This window comes from Phoca vitulina, unplaced genomic scaffold (assembly GCF_004348235.1).
Source record: "Phoca vitulina isolate PV1807 unplaced genomic scaffold, GSC_HSeal_1.0 scaffold22, whole genome shotgun sequence".
NCBI classification, from domain to species: domain Eukaryota; kingdom Metazoa; phylum Chordata; class Mammalia; order Carnivora; family Phocidae; genus Phoca; species Phoca vitulina.
Window position 1 is genome coordinate 36537795 of NW_022589725.1, and position 15767 is coordinate 36553561.

Here is a 15767-nt window from a genome sequence, read left to right on the forward strand (position 1 = left end):
TTAAGGGTGCTCTGTCGTGCTCTTTTTCTGTCTTCAGTTCAGAAGCCCACTTTAGCAAGATTTTCGACTTTCTGTCAGTTAGCTATTTTGTGCCTCTTTTGAATACTCTCAAACTCATGGCAAAATTTGCCTTCCTAGGCTGAAGTGTGCCTACAACATTCAAGGTAAAAACAGAAAAGAACAAAACATCTGCTCTTAGCCTGCCTTTATGTAGTGTGCTGGTCTTTGACTTTAGTAAATGTTTCATGAATAAGAGGTTCCACAGTCAGATAAATTTGGAAAATGTAGTTAAACATGTTTCTTAACTTGGAGCCGGTGTGTATTACTGGGTAAATCCTGCCTCCCCCACATACCCAAAATATTTTTGGTGGAACATGCTCCTTGAAATTGCTATGGGAGTTAAGTCAATATTTTGAAATACTACTCTGAATCAGATTACTGTTTGTGTTAATACCATTCAATTTTCTTAGTAGACACTAAACCATCTTTTTATGACCTTGATGTTTTTATTTTTCCACAAGTTTGCTTTTACCCTTCGTAATTTATCAGATTCTCGAAGTGTGGTCCAGAGATCCCTGGGGCCTCTGAGACCTTTTTAAGTGGTCTACTAGGTCAGAACTATTTATTTTTATTCTATCATGACTATGTGGTGAAGTTTTTCAGGGGCTATATGATGTGTGATATCTCAACAGATTGACTGCTAAAGCAGAAAATTTATTAAAGAGATTTGTAAAAATGTGAAACACTGCTACTCTTCTCAGTAAATTTATTTGTTTTAAAAACTCTCATTAAATTGTGTTGTTTATGTTAATATTAATGGGTTTATTAGTTTAAAATGAATTCATATATACTTAAAAAACATTAATTTATTTTAAGTTTCTAACTTGATAAATACTGATAGATATAATTCCATTAAAGAATAGCTCTTGAAGTCCTTCTGAAGCCAAAAAGTTTAAAACACACTCATCAAGATAATTAGTGTGAGCCGTTTGTGAAGTTTAACACACTGAAGTCAGATTACTGGAACAGTTACCCATCTAAACCATTGTGGGATGATTTCCAGTCAGGTGAAGAAGTTGGTACTTTGTTGCTTTCTTTCTGATTTTTAACATTTCACTAGATTGCTTGAATGCAGTTGGGATGCCACAGGAAAGATGCTTTTAGGTTTTAGTTTAAAAAGATGTCACATCCGAGTCCCAGGGAAGATGGCAGAGCAGAAGGACCCCAAGCTCACATCGTACAGATACACCTCGCTGACTCCCACATCAGTGTGAAAACCCAGAAACTGACCTGTGTGTGCGGTGAAGTACTGGAATTAGTGGTGGTTGCACAACTTTGTGAATATGCTAAAAGCCTGGCAGAACAGATTCTCCACAGCTAAGCATAGAGAAGAGACCACTTCAGAGAGGCAAATAATAAATATAGCCAGTTAAATAATTAGTAAACAAGTCACATAAATTTCATGAGACCATATGAAATTAGAGAATTACTGAAACCACTGGTTTCATTTTTAGGATACGTGTTATAATCTGTTCACTATATGTAGGATAGTAACCTGGCAATAAGTATCTTTGGCTGTTAAACCAAGCTTCATTTTGATTATTAATTCTTACGTAGTTTGGCAGCTTTTTTTTTTTTTTTTAAAGATTTCATCCATACATTTGACAGAGAGAGACACAGTGAGAGAGGGAGCGCAAGCAGGGGGAGTGGGAGAGGGAGAAGCAGGCTGCCCACCAAGCAGGGAGCCCGATGCGGGGCTCAATCCCAGGACCCTGGGATTATGACCCGAGCCGAAGGCAGACGCCCAACGACTGAGCCACCCAGGCGCCCCCGTAGTTTGGCAGCTTTTGAAATACCTGGAAATTTCATCATCGTGCATTGATTAAATGCCAGATTTTAATATCAGATTTTCAAGTCTAAAAGCCAACTCTAACCTTTGATTGATATAAACTGACGAGACTTAATATCTTTCTACCTGTTGCGTGCGAAGATACTAAGTAATATTGAAGTGTTGCCTCTGTTTTTATTCACAGTTGGGGTTGGACTTGGAAGAACTGGAGGAAATAGAAGAGGACGCTGGCCTCGGGAATGGAGGCTTGGGGAGGCTGGCAGGTAACCCCGCCGTCTGACTAGGGCATGGTCTCTCCTGATATGGTGCCCTGGTCGCTGATCACCTGGTGAGGGTGAGGTCACCTGTGCTCCCAACAGCGGTTTGTCGGGGTAAATTGACCTGAGTGGATGGGAGAGTGTCATCCAAGTGGAATAAAATGCAAAACATTATGTTTCCCTTCACACAAGGATACTTCCTAATTATCATGAAGACCAGGCTTGCTGGTGTTGGGTAGCTGGCGCTGGGGGGTGGTTTCCAATACACTGACCACTTCCACAGACAGTAATTGGGAGAAAGATGGATAGACACACACATGCATGCACATAGGCAGCACACATACATGCACGCACACACACAAACACATCTGTGCATGCACACATCTGCACACACATAAACCCAGGTACATACACATGTGCATGTGCGCACACACACACAATTTATGAATGCAGCCCCACTGGCGATCCATTCCTGCTTTACTGTAGTAAACAGATTGCCCCAAAATAGCAGAGTCATTCCTTTTGGGATATTGCTCCCTTGGGCCATTCTGTTTGAGAGCATATCCACTTTTGTTTTGTTTTTCCTGTTTGAGTTATTTTTGCTAGCCTTTCAGGGCAAAGGGAGCTGAGTGAAGGACTTAGAAGTGGAGGGGTGCCTGGTGGGCTCAGTTGGAAGAACATGTGGCTCTTGATCTCAGGGTCATGAGTTCGAGCCCCACATTGGGTATAGAGATTACTAAATAAATAAAAAAAAAAAAAAAACCAAGAACTTAGAAGTGGAAATCACTGTCACCGTGAAATTTGATTTTGCTGTGTGCTTCAAGGCTCTTGGGCAGTGTTTCTGGAACAGAGTTAAGTCAAGTTTTATGTTGCCCTGGTGTGGGGGGCACGGGAGGATGGGTTCAGGCCCCTACCACTTTGCATTATTGCCCCTTTTGAGAGTTGTCATTTTGTAAAGGAATCAAACCCCTTAAAATTTATCTGAGTATGTGTATGTGTTTATGTTTTCCAATCTGAAGTTAAATTCTTCAGTAACTACAAAAGCAGCATATGATTCTCCCAAATGAAACAGCACCTGGCTCTGTGTAAGGGGACAGCTGCAAGGCCTGCCCCGCCTCCGCCTCTTCGGGGGGAAAAGCCGGTGCGGCCCCTACACCTGCTCTCAGATGCTCTCCTTTAGTTTATGCCATGAGATCATCCCACACAGGAAGCTGAACCTTACTTCCCCCACAGAAGGAATCATGGTGCCCCTCTGGCGGGCAGCACGCAGCCCCTGTGTGCTGTAAGCCCCTAGGGCGTAGCCCCCTGCAGCCCCCTTCACCCTCAGTAGCCTTCTCCTGGTCGTAGCCATCTTCCCAGTCAGTAAAACAGCACCCATTTCACCAAGCTCAAGGAAGGCTCCAGACCCCTCGGTCTCCTTAAGGACTTTTTTTTCTTTTTAATCTAGAAGTTTAGTAAGGCTGCCTTCTGGATCTTATTTTAAAACATTGGTTTTTTTCGGGGAGCCTAGGTGGCTCAGTCAGTTAAGTGTCTGACTCTTGATTTCGGCTCAGGTCATGATCTCAGGGTCATGGGATCAAGCCCTGCATCTGGCTCCATGCTCAGCGAGGAGTCTGCTTAATACTATCTCTCCCTCTCCCTCTGCCTCCACCCCCTCGGCTCTCTGTCACTTTATCAAATAAATAAATCTTTAAAACTTTTTTTTTTTTCTTCAAGACATTTTGATTGGGACAAAGGCTCCTTATGGTGACGTGCTGTTCAGCCACCTTCCTGGGGGCCTTGGGGAACTTTGGCTCTTGGGTGTTTGAGTCCTTATAGATGGCAAGATGTCCGTCCATTCCCAGCCCCATCCCTGTGCCGCCTTCACTGGTGTGTACAGCTATTTTGTGGTGTTACTGTCCAAACAACTTGGATTTTAAGTAGAATGTGTAGAGCTGTTGTGGCCTTCAGCCTGCATGAGGCTCTAGGACAAAGCTGGCAGTTGGCACTATGTGCTCAGAGGCATGCCAAGCTAGAGGGGGCTGTCTGTGGGGTGCCTCACTTCTGCCCTCGCCACCTCCCCCACCCCCACGCCGAACACCCTCTTGGCCCGGCCCCCCCGGCTCTCAAGCTGAGGGGATGGGGAGGGGGCTGTTTCCCTTTCATGAAATCTGAAGCTGACGGGTCAGCCTTTAATCACCATCTGCCACCCAGAGGCTGGTGTCCCAGGGCCTACTTAACGTGGGTGTCTAGGCTTTGCTTCCAGTGGGCTTCGAAGCTGCTGATTGTCTCTGATCCCAAGAAGTGCTTTGTGTTTGGAATTTTCAGCGTGCTTCCTTGACTCGATGGCCACGTTGGGCCTGGCAGCATATGGCTATGGAATCCGCTATGAGTTTGGGATTTTTAACCAGAAGATTGTCGATGGCTGGCAGGTGAGTGAGACTCCATTTCTTCACTTGTTTCCAGCTCTCATGTACACAAGAAAACAGGCACTTTCAGTTCAGCCTTTTCTATGTTGATCTCCTTTCTGGAGGGATTATCTGCCAGTCCAGGGCAAAGCAGAGGTGTGACAGGTCAGGGCTATCCTGTGACCTCGGTGTTTCCCTTAGAGTTCTCTGTGGGCTGCCAGAGGCTGATGTTCTGTGTGAGCTCATTGCACACAACTTCGGGAGCCTGCGAAACTTGTTGGGGAGGGACCCAGGGCCTAGCCGGTCTTACAGGAGCACAGGAGTTGAGGCCACCACATGCTGTGCTGGTTCCCTGTTGTACCTCAATGTGGAGCAGAGGCGGCCCCTCTGGTTCACCCTCAGTGGGACAATTGACACACAGTAGGTGGAGAAACAGTGTTATCATAGGTTTTGTTCCCGCCTTCTGCCTTCACTCCCTGATGGCCAGTGACGGGACAGTGTCCTGAGTGTCCTTAGAGGCCGGACTGTAAAGCAGCGTGGCTCTGAGGGAGAGTGGGCTTGGATTCTGAAGCATCAAACCACAGCAAATTGAGGTGGCCAAGACCACATCAGTGGAAAGAGTCTAATCTCAAAGTGCAGCCTCATTGCCCTCCACTGGGCAGGGGGACCATTTCCCTCATTCAGGACTTCAAAATGGAAGGCATAGCTATTCCACTTGATTGGAGAATAGTTTATGTAATATAATTTGGGGCCTAAAAGTGACATATAAAGTAGGGCTGTGGTTGGGATTAAAAGGTTTGTAACAGGAGAGTAGGACAGAACATGAACAGACTGGGGTGATGGAAAGCTCCTGTGCCTTGAGGCGCTTGGGTCACAGGCAGGTGCAATTGCCAGAACTGAAGAGTATCCTTCAGGCTTATACATTGCGCTGTGTATGTATTAACCTCAAACATAAACACAGGATGAACTGTACTTAATGATGTGCATGCTCAGCTGTTCCTGGAGAAGTGTACAGATGTTTGCAACTGACTTTGAAACGCATCAAGAAATGAATGGGTTGATGGATGGATATGTGATAAATCAAGTATAGCAACATGTTAACAGTTACGGATCCTAAGTTGAAGGTGCGTGAGTGTTTATTGCCAATTCTTTTAACACTTCTGTATGTTTGAAAACACTCATAATAAAAAGTTGACAAAGAAAAGTATGGCTAACAGTAAAAGAAAACTTAAAACAGATTTGTATCTGTTGCTTAATTTGCAGACATACTCTCTCCAACCTTAGAGAGAACTGCACTTTTGCTCCTGGTATATTCTGGGTAATTTAATGCAGAGTTCCTTATGTGTGTGTGTCTATCAGAGGCACCCCAGCCCTTGTACACCCATGTGCTTTGGCCCATTCACGCTCCTTACAGTCTGTGCAACATGCATTCATAAGACAGAAACTCTGAGGTCCCTCCTTGCCTACTTGGTGTTATGGTTATAGGCAGGAAGGTATTTTTGTGTTGTCTTTTGTTTGCTTGATCACAGACATTCCTTTCTTCTGGTGTTCTCGTTCTTCCACCTCTTGCCATCTTGCATAACAGCTTAAAGACAGTTGTGGGATGATAGGTGAGTTATAAACTCACCCTCCTCCCACCCTGTTTTCATGGGAGCCAGTTTTCAATTGAGTTTAGCTGTAGCAGAATTGAATGCAGACAGTGGTCAGACAGCAGTGTTGTTGGCCATGGGGGCAGAGATGGGGGTCCCCTGGGAGGCCTCCCCCCTTCCCCCCCCCCCGTAGTCGAGGAGATGCTGCTTCTGCAAACAATTCATGGACATAGTCTGCAGGAGATGGCCAGGCGCTGGTGTTGGAGAATCTCACTGATGTACAAGGACATGGCACCAGATCAAAAGGCAGGGCTGGTCCCGTGGTGAACAGCTGCCTGCACCAGACAGAAGAGCCCAGCCAGGAGTACGATGCAGAGGCACGTATCGAAGCAATGACCTCAGCCACGTCACCTCCCTAAAACTGCAACCAGATACTCTTCTTGACTTTTTACTTCTGTGTAAGAACCATTAAAAAAAACAAAACAAAACAAGGTGCCTGGCTGGCTCAGTTGGTAGACCGTGCAACTCTTGATCTTGGGGTGTGAGTTCAAGCCCCACATTGGGCATAGAGCTTACTTTATAAAAAATAAATAAAAATTAAAGAATAAAAATTTAAAAAAAACCCTCAAGGTGACATACAGGCACACCTTGTTCTATTGCATTTCAATTTATTGTGCTTCTCACATACCGCATCTTTTACAACTTGAAGGATTGTGGCAACTCTGCATCGAGCAGATTTGTTGGTCCCGTATTTCCAACAGCATTTGCTCACTTTATGTCTCTGTCACATGTTGGTAATTCTCACAATATTGCAAACTTTATTATTACATTGTTCCCATGATCTGTGATCAGTGATTATAACTTGCTGAAAGCTCATGATGGTTAGCATTTTGTAGCAATATTTCTTAATTAAGGTATTGTGGGGTTTTTTTGTTGTTGTTGGTTTTTTTTTTTAGATATTTATTTATTTGACAGAGACAGCAAGAGAGGGGACACAAGTGGGGAAGTGGGAGAGGGAGAAGCAGGCTTCCCGCTGAGCAGGGATCCCGATGCGGGGCTCGATCCCAGGACCCTGGGATCATGACCTGAGCCAAAGGCAGATGCTTAATGACTGAGCCACCCAGGCACCCCAAGGTATTGTTTTTTAAGACATAATGCTGTTGGACACTTAATAGACTACAGTGTAATGTAAACGTAACTTTCATATGCACTGGGAAACCAAAACATTCATTTGACACTCTCTATCGCTATATTCACCTTATTTTGGTGGTTTGGAGCCAAACCTGCAATATCTCCAAGGTATGCCTGTACTTAGGGTTGCTTGTTAAATTTGAAGAAGAAACGAGCACCTGGGGCACCTGGGTGGCTCAGTCAGTTAAGTGTCCGACTCTTGGTTTTGGCTCTGGTCGTGATCTCATGGTTGTGAGATCAAGCCCCACGTTGGGTTCCGCGCTTTGTGCGGAGTCTGCTTAGGATTCTCTCTCTCTCTGCCCCTCCCCCTACATGTGTGTGCGCTTTCTGTTTCCCTCTCTAAAATAAATAAATAGATCTTTTTAAAAAATTTGAAGAAGGGCTCTCGTTTAAATTTTAATTTATATTTATAATTCTTTATTCACTGCTTACCAAATTAATTTATTCCATTGCAACCCCACCAAATGCTTCTACTCAAAGATTGTTAGATCTGTGGGGCTACTTTTAGTTTTATTTGTGGGATTCTTTTTTGTGTATTTACTGATTTTGGATGCTACCAGGTGCAGTTTTTGAAAAATAAGCTGCTTTACGGAAGGCCTAGCAGAAAAGCAGTGTCTTCCAGCGGCATGTCCAGGCAGTCCTGTGGCAGAGGCAGCCCAGCCCCTGGTCCCCACTAATCTGTGGTGTCGTTCTCCAAGCAGTGGGCTCCAGTGATTCTTTTTTTTTTTTTTAAATAACAACTTTATTGAGTTACCAAGTGGTTTTTAATATATTTACATTTTAATATATTTACAAAGTTGGACAGCTATTACCACTGATTTACCTGCTGTCTCTATGCATTTGGCTATTCTAGACATTTCCTGTGAATGGAGCCATACGCTACGGGAGCTTCTTTGACTCCGCGTGTATGTGAGGTTCACCCATGTTGCAGCACGCAGCGGGACTTCATTCCTTTTTATTGTTACATTCGGGTGATTCTTAATGTCTTTTTACCTAAATGCATTTTTCTGAGTTCGTTTCTTTAAGGGTCCAACATGTTAACTTTTGAACACGAGGCCTTGACCAGAACTGGAAATCTTTGCCTTGTAGGCAGGCTGTGGTTTATTTCAGCGCCGGGCGGCACCGTCTAGACAGTGTGGTCCGTGTGGGCTGAGGGCCTGTCTCCCCAGCACCCCCAGCGAGAGCTGCCCTCACTGCTGGCCCCTTTCCAGGTGGAGGAGGCCGATGACTGGCTGCGCTACGGCAACCCCTGGGAGAAGGCCCGGCCGGAGTACATGCTGCCTGTGCACTTCTACGGGCGGGTGGAGCACAGCCTGGAGGGCGTCAAGTGGCTGGACACCCAGGTAGCCACCCCGGCACCCCCGGGGAGGTGGGGGGCTCAGTGAGGGACTGCCACAGTTCACTGTCCCACCGGCTTCCCTTCGGGAGTGGAACACGTGCTGTTTCCGCAGACGACCTGACTCGAGGTGAAAGCCTGGGAGGCTTTGTCCTCATACACCTGCTTCTTACATGTTGTCGGGAGCTGCCCAGACAGTGAGAAAGGCTCCGTGGAAGCCCCAGGCTTTGCACTTTAACAGGGGCTTGTGTCGGAGTTGAGACCAGCCGGTGTTGGCTAGCAGGACAGTGTGGTGACAGGGGCAGGGCACCGATTCCCTGGGGGACATGGATAGCCCCCCAGCATGTCGCTTGATGCGTGCACTCAGCACACAGCACAGGCCTTAGTGGTGTCTCCTGGGTATCACCCACCACTGCTGAGCCGTCAGAGCCCTGGGCAGTGTGGTGAGCTGGATGGATGTCCCAGAACGGGGCATGGGCATTGACAAGGGGACCAGGACAAGAGCACGGACAGTCTAGTCCAGGCTCTGGGATGACAGATAGTGCACATCTGGGTGGTCTTGGGGGCAGAGGGAGGAGGCAGGAGAGCCTTCATGGGGGCATAGCTGTAACGAACAAGATTCAGTCGTCTGGATGTGGGGAGGTGAGCCCAGGAGACTGGGGAAGTGCCGGGCATGGAAAAGTGAGTTGTCCAGGTTTTCTGCAGCGTAAGTTTTAAACAGGGTGCATAGGCTAAAGCTAGCTGGAGCCATGTTATGGAGGCCTAAAATGCCATAATAAGTTGTATTTAATTTGAAAGAACAGAGAAGGGGTCAGTTATACCAGTGCATGTGCTTGTAGAAGATGAGCATATCATGTATGTAGGGAAGCACAGAGACCATGGGGGCATTTCAGGAAGAGTGCGGTGGGGGCCTTAACCTGGAGGGCTGGCCCTGGAGAGGGAAGGAGGGGTGGTTAGGGATGCTTTGCAGGGCTTGTCACTGGCTTGGACAAGGCTGTGGGAAGCAGGAGGCAGGGGAGGGGGGGAGGGGAGGGGAAAGGCGATACTAAGGCTCTAGCGATGCTATCATGCAGTCCTTTTGGCTGTAAGAGTGGATTTCATCTCATAAAGCCACATAGGGGAACCTGTCTGAGCCCCCACGGGCATGCCTGAGTGTGAGAAGCCCCATTGGAGGTCTGAGGGTTGGAAGTGACCTTGAGGCTTGTGTGTATCTTCCTGTTCTTGCTAAGAGTAAAGCAGATACTTGTGGACAGAGGGGAATGGGGGGTTGGGGGTGGCAGGCTCTGTGGGTGGAGAGCAGGCCCTGCATTTTCTGTTGTGAGTAGAGTGTGGGCTGGTTTGGTTTCTCTGAGGGTTAGAGGTCAAGGCCTTCTGCAGACATTGGGAAACAAATAGAAGCCATCTGTGGAGAAGTTAGCTGAGTCCTGAAATTGCACAAGCAGGGTCGAGCAAGAAGAGGGACAGTGTGGAGGGCAGAGGACGAGGACTCAGGAGGTGTGGCTACTAACAGAGCATAAGTGAGGTTGACACAGTGGCCCCTTGAGCAGCTGAGTGGGAAGAGTTCTTAATGCAATGTTGAAGAAGGTAAATGTAGAGAAGACAGATGTGACCTCAAGAGTGTGGTCAGGACCTTCCCTGCAGGGCCACCACAGGTGCTCCTGGCCTGGGCTGCCCTGGCACAGGGCGAGTGGCAGGCGTCTGGGGCTGAGGAGAGCAGCCAGAGGGCAAGCAGGTTGGCCACCAGCAGGCAGCAGAATGTTGCTGGTGGGATGAGGAGGCTGGGACCGGGGACTGTGTCTCGGGCTGACTTGATCGGACCATCTCTCCTTGGCCAGGTCGTGCTGGCCATGCCCTACGACACCCCGGTGCCCGGCTACAGGAACAACACCGTCAACACTATGAGGCTGTGGTCTGCCAAGGCACCCAACGACTTCAAGCTCCATGACTGTGCGTTCTGCCCCTCTTGTCTCTTTTGGGTGGCTTCCCCCAGACTTGCCCGTGCAGCTCTTGTCCTGTCTGCACTGTCCCTGCTGCGGAGAGCACAAGGCTCCCTCTGTGGAGGGCAGAGGGCAGGCTCCTCAGAGCACTGGGGCCTCCCAGGGAGCACCCACAAGCAAAGCCAGTGCTCCTGGGACCCTGCACCTTCAGGAAGGAGCGAGGGGCCTGGGGCCCTGTAGGGTGTGTGAGGGCGCAGTGAGACCGTGGCTCTGGGGGCACCTCCTGTCCCGGAATGCCCCTCACATGGTTCAGGGAAGTGAGTGAGAAATTGTGGGCAGAGGGCACATGGGGAGTCAAGGAAAGGCACACGGGTCCTGACCTTACCGTCTCTATGCACAGTTAATGTGGGTGGCTACATCGAGGCAGTCCTGGACAGGAACCTGGCCGAGAACATCTCCAGAGTCCTGTATCCAAATGATAATGTGAGTAGCTCACGTGGTTGGTTCTCATCTGCTAGGAAAGTGCACAGGGAGGCTGGGGCTCTCTAGAAGGACCACAGTTCTCAGGTGAGACCACATAAGTGGCCACCAGTGGCCCTCATGTGGCTCCTTGGAGTGAGGATGGCGCTGCATGCTTGATGAAGCCCCACAAGTCCAAGTGCGCCTGTTAGCATCTTCCCCTTGCCCTCTCCCTAAGGGGACGCTTCGGGAGGGCTGTGGGCTCTTCTCACACGTCTGCAGTCTGAGGGCTGGCTCCAAGCTGACTCTCTAGGGGGCCACATGCAGGGCAACGTGTGGGGGATGTGCGAGCTTGTCAGACCTCACGTGCAGCCGGCCCCTGCTCTCCTGCCACGTGATGCCGCTTCCCCGAGAGTTGTGTGACCCATTTCTCAAGTGGGGACAGCAGTCCCTGTTTGTCAGTGATGCCTTGAGACCTATGCCAGTCATGGTTTGAAAAGCTTTTAGTATGTGCCCCCACCCACTAGATGGAGTCACAACCACAGTCTCCATTGCCACCAACTTTAGTGTCCACTGGCTTTGTTACTGTTGCCAGACAAGAGCCCTTGGAATTTGCCTGAGTGGGTTGTGTGTTTTCTATTTAATCAGAGTAGTGTGTGCACATTAGCAGCAAAGGGCATTGGTGCTGAAAGGCTCACAGCCAAACCCACCCATCCTCACCTCCCCCGCCACGAACCCTGATGCTTTGGAGCTTGTGCTTCTGAGTGGCTCTGGCTGTTAAGGAACGAGACCTGCGTGCTTGGTGTCCTCACACAGGGCAGTGTGGCCCTGTGCTGGCTGCCTCCCTGTCTGAAGATCACATGCAGGGTAGGCCATCGTCACCTAACGCCTGTGCCCCTGAGCTGCAGATTACCTGACTGGGGCTCGGGATGGTGGGGACAGAGGCGTCAGCACTGTGCTGGCCCCCACAGGCTCCCATTCCATGCACACGTGTGCCCCTGCAGTCCCTGGAGCAGGATCCCTCGGCCTCCTGCCCTTCTTGGGTCCCGGGGTGGGGGGTCCTTCGAGGGCCTGCGGCGGCCCTGCTGGCTGTTGTCGGTGCTAGCGCTGTCCCTGTCTGCAGTTCTTCGAGGGGAAGGAGCTTCGCCTGAAGCAGGAGTACTTTGTGGTGGCTGCCACCCTCCAGGACATCATTCGACGCTTTAAGTCCTCCAAGTTCGGCTGCCGGGACCCAGTGAGAACCTGTTTCGAGACGTTCCCAGACAAGGTTGGTTTGTGGATGGGCCTTGAACCCAGTGCAGGAAGGCAGGACGTTCCCAGGGTCGATTTCTTCCTCAAGGCTGGGCCTTGGGTAGGTAGGGGGATGGGCAGGACAGCAGCCCCCCCTTATCCTGGTCTCCTTGTCATTAGGGGCCGGGCTCCTCCTCCCTGATTAGGGCCACACAAGGCATCCTTAGGAGCAGCAAGGGACACTGTAAAAGGTTCCCGTGGGCAAATGGTGATGCATTTGGCAGGCTGGGTTCCGTGATTTTTTTTTTTTTTTTAATTTTATTTATTTATTTGAAAGAGACAGAGATAGCAAGAGCAGGAACACAAGCAAGGGGAGTGGGAGAGGGAGAAGCAGACTCCCTGCTGAGCAGGGAGCCCGATGTGGGACTCGATCCCAGGACCCTGGGATCATGACCTGAGCCGAAGGCAGACACTTAACGACTGAGCCACCCAGGCGTCCAGGGTTCCGTGATTTTAAATAAGGCCAACATACCCTAGTTGGAGGAACATTCTGGGTCAGGGGGAGCTGTGGAGAGCATGAGGAGGGCCTTGGAGGCGGGCTGAAGGTCCTGCTGAGGAGCTCGCCTACGGGGTCTTCCTGGCCCCTCCCTGTGGCCCCTGTGGCCCTGTTGTACTCCCTGCTCCTTGGCTGGTTGTCATGCTGGGCTCAGCACCTCTGCCATGCTTTCAGCTCCCGTTGTCGGCCCTATCGACCAGGCTCCTTAGGGGTGGGCGGCTGAGACCCGCATTCTGTACACACTGACCATGGTGGCACCCATGCAGGCAAGGGGATTGAGGGGGATTGCCCTGTGTAAACTGCAGGTTGCCATCCAGCTGAACGACACCCACCCAGCCCTTGCCATCCCTGAGCTCATGCGGATACTGGTGGACGTGGAGAAAGTGGACTGGGACAAGGTGAGCGCCGAAGGCTGGGAACATGGGGTGATGGTGTCCCCACAGTCATGGGCATGTGAGGTGACACTCTCCCTGTCAGAGCTGGACATACAGAGTGATGGTGTTCCCCACAGACCTGGGCACATGGGGTTATGGTATCCCCCCCAGACCTGCATGTGGGTGACGGTGTCCCCTGCAGACACCTGGGTACATGGGGTGATGGTGTCCCCACAGACCTGGGCACATGGGGTGACAGTATTCCCCACAGACCTGGGCACGTGGGGTGTCGTTATCCACTTCACCTTCAGGCCTGTCCCAACAACAGTGGTGAGTACTGAGATGCCCCTAGGATGCTGAGGAGGGCCTTTCCCCTGTGGCCTGGGGAGAAAGGGACATTGTCCCTGAGAAGACAGAGCCGTGGGGAGGAGGACATTCCGGGAGGGGGTCTGGGGTTTCTCCCAAGGGACCAGGACACCGTGGGTGGGGCAGTGGTGCAAAGGCACACAAGAATAATTTTCTAGAAGACAGGAAAAGGATCCTGACACTTCTTAGAGCTTCTCACATACATTTTTCTCATCTTAGAATTGTGACAAAACCCCCAGAAGTATTAAGTATAAAGAAACACATTGTTTACATTTTTATAAGTTTGTTCTGACTCATTTGGTCCTAGATACTTGTATAGATTTTCTTAATCTAGTTTAAATCAACATGTAAAACTGTAGAACAACTTTTAAATCGTTTTGTAGAACCCAGAGCCCCTCTCTGGTTTGGGGTGCACTTCCAGATGGGGCTGGGCGCCCCCCACCCCATGATCCCGTCCGCTTCTGGCCAGTGGAGGGAGGTCACACAGGTTCCCAGTGTTCTTGGACTGGGTGTGAGATCAGTTGGGTGGAAATAAAGTAGAAAATTGGTGTTCTGCTTTGTTCACCAATAAAAAATAGTTTACAGAAGAAAAGTGAGTCAGTGAATGATGCCAGGTGGTGAGGTAAGCCTTACTCATATCTGTGTGTGTGCTCTGTCAGGAAGTAGAATGTACGTGGTCATGTCTGAAATGTGAAGGGCATGGGGCTCACTTGTGGGTTTTGAGGTTCTAGACAGGCCCCAGAGAGCAGAGACGTGCAGCTAGCTGACTGGGCCCCTTTCTGGTGGGATGCAAACATCTCCCTTTGATCCTGGACTTGCCCCTTGCTTAGGCATCTGGTAGAAGAACTGTTTCTAAACAAAACACGTTGGAATGTTCTAGGCCTGGGAAATCACAAAGAAGACCTGTGCGTACACCAACCACACCGTGTTACCCGAGGCCTTAGAGCGCTGGCCTGTGTCCATGTTTGAGAAGCTCCTGCCACGGCACCTGGAGATCATCTACGCCATCAACCAGAGGCACCTGGATGTGAGCAGCAGGGATGTGGGTGGGAGCTTGGGGGTTGCTGCGTGACCACCCCTCCTGTCGTGGTCAGGGATGGAGGTGGTGGGCAGAGGTGGAGGGCCCTCCTGTCCTCCACATGGAATGATCTGGCCTGGGACAGGGGCCTTATTTCTTGAATAGCCTCTGCCCAGCAGAGGACTTTGGGGTCCAGGGGCTGTCACCCAGCAGAGGTGATGCCTAGTCCCCACACCTAGAGCTCTGCAGTGTATGTGGGAGTCATGGATTCAGGTCTTTTTAAAACATTCCCATTCCCGAGTGGGGCTCAGATGTGTCTGTTCCTGAAATGTCTTTGTCCTGGGACATCATAGTGGCATTTGGATGATTTGGAAACAAAGCAGCATTTGTCTTTTCTCTGTTACCTGCGGAGAGAAGAATGGTGCACGAAAAGGGCAACTTAGAATCCAGGTGTGTTTGTAGTTCTCTTTTTTTTTTTTTTTAAGATTTTTTTATTAATTTGAGAGAGAGCACGAGTGAGGGGAGGGGCAGAGGGGGAGAGAGAGGAGCAGACTCCCCATTGAGCGCGGAGCCCGACTGGGGCTCAACATGGGGCTCAATCCCAGGACCCCAGGATCACAACCTGAGCCGAAGGCAGACACTTAACTTACTGAGCCAGCCAGGGACCCCTGTAGTTCAGTTTTTTAACCTTCTGGTGAAAAAGTAGTCGTTCCCAACTGGTCAGACTGGCTAGACCCTGCCTAGGCCAGGAGGGCAGCACTCTCATCTTGTCCTCATGAGTCCCGTGGCACACCTCAGCACCAAGGTTCTCCGACTGTCTGCCCCTGGCAGGACAGGTTTGCCGGGTCCTCCAGCCAGCGCAGGCCGTTCCCTGGGCGGTGCGGCATGGAGGAGCTTCCTTCTGCACTCGGGGCTCTGGGAGGTGCGTCCTGGGAGCTGAAATGCAGGTCTGGGCTGCAGCAACTCCGGGATTTCCTTGGAGGAGCTGGAATCTCCCCCGGGGGCCCCTGGGCCTCCTGCTCACGGCTCTCTGTCTTGGCAACAGCACGTGGCCGCCCTGTTCCCTGGGGACGTGGACCGCCTGCGGAGGATGTCTGTGATCGAGGAAGGGGACTGCAAGCGGATTAACATGGCCCACCTGTGTGTGATCGGGTCCCATGCTGTCAACGGCGTGGCGAGGATCCACTCGGAGATTGTGAAGCAATCAGTGTGAGTGGG

General features: G+C 50.1%; 1 protein-coding gene across 1 annotated transcript in view; it reads left to right on the top strand.

The window, feature by feature from the left end:
- PYGB (glycogen phosphorylase B) overlaps positions 1 to 15767 on the top strand; it is a 55301-nt gene that overhangs the window by 25395 nt on the left and 14139 nt on the right. Inside the window, exons 3-11 of the mRNA XM_032419305.1 lie at positions 2034 to 2112; positions 4414 to 4517; positions 8485 to 8616; positions 10445 to 10556; positions 10947 to 11029; positions 12129 to 12272; positions 13097 to 13189; positions 14412 to 14558; positions 15595 to 15758. Of these exons, the coding sequence (XP_032275196.1) occupies positions 2034 to 2112; positions 4414 to 4517; positions 8485 to 8616; positions 10445 to 10556; positions 10947 to 11029; positions 12129 to 12272; positions 13097 to 13189; positions 14412 to 14558; positions 15595 to 15758 (1058 nt within the window). The remainder of the gene's footprint in view (positions 1 to 2033; positions 2113 to 4413; positions 4518 to 8484; positions 8617 to 10444; positions 10557 to 10946; positions 11030 to 12128; positions 12273 to 13096; positions 13190 to 14411; positions 14559 to 15594; positions 15759 to 15767) is intronic.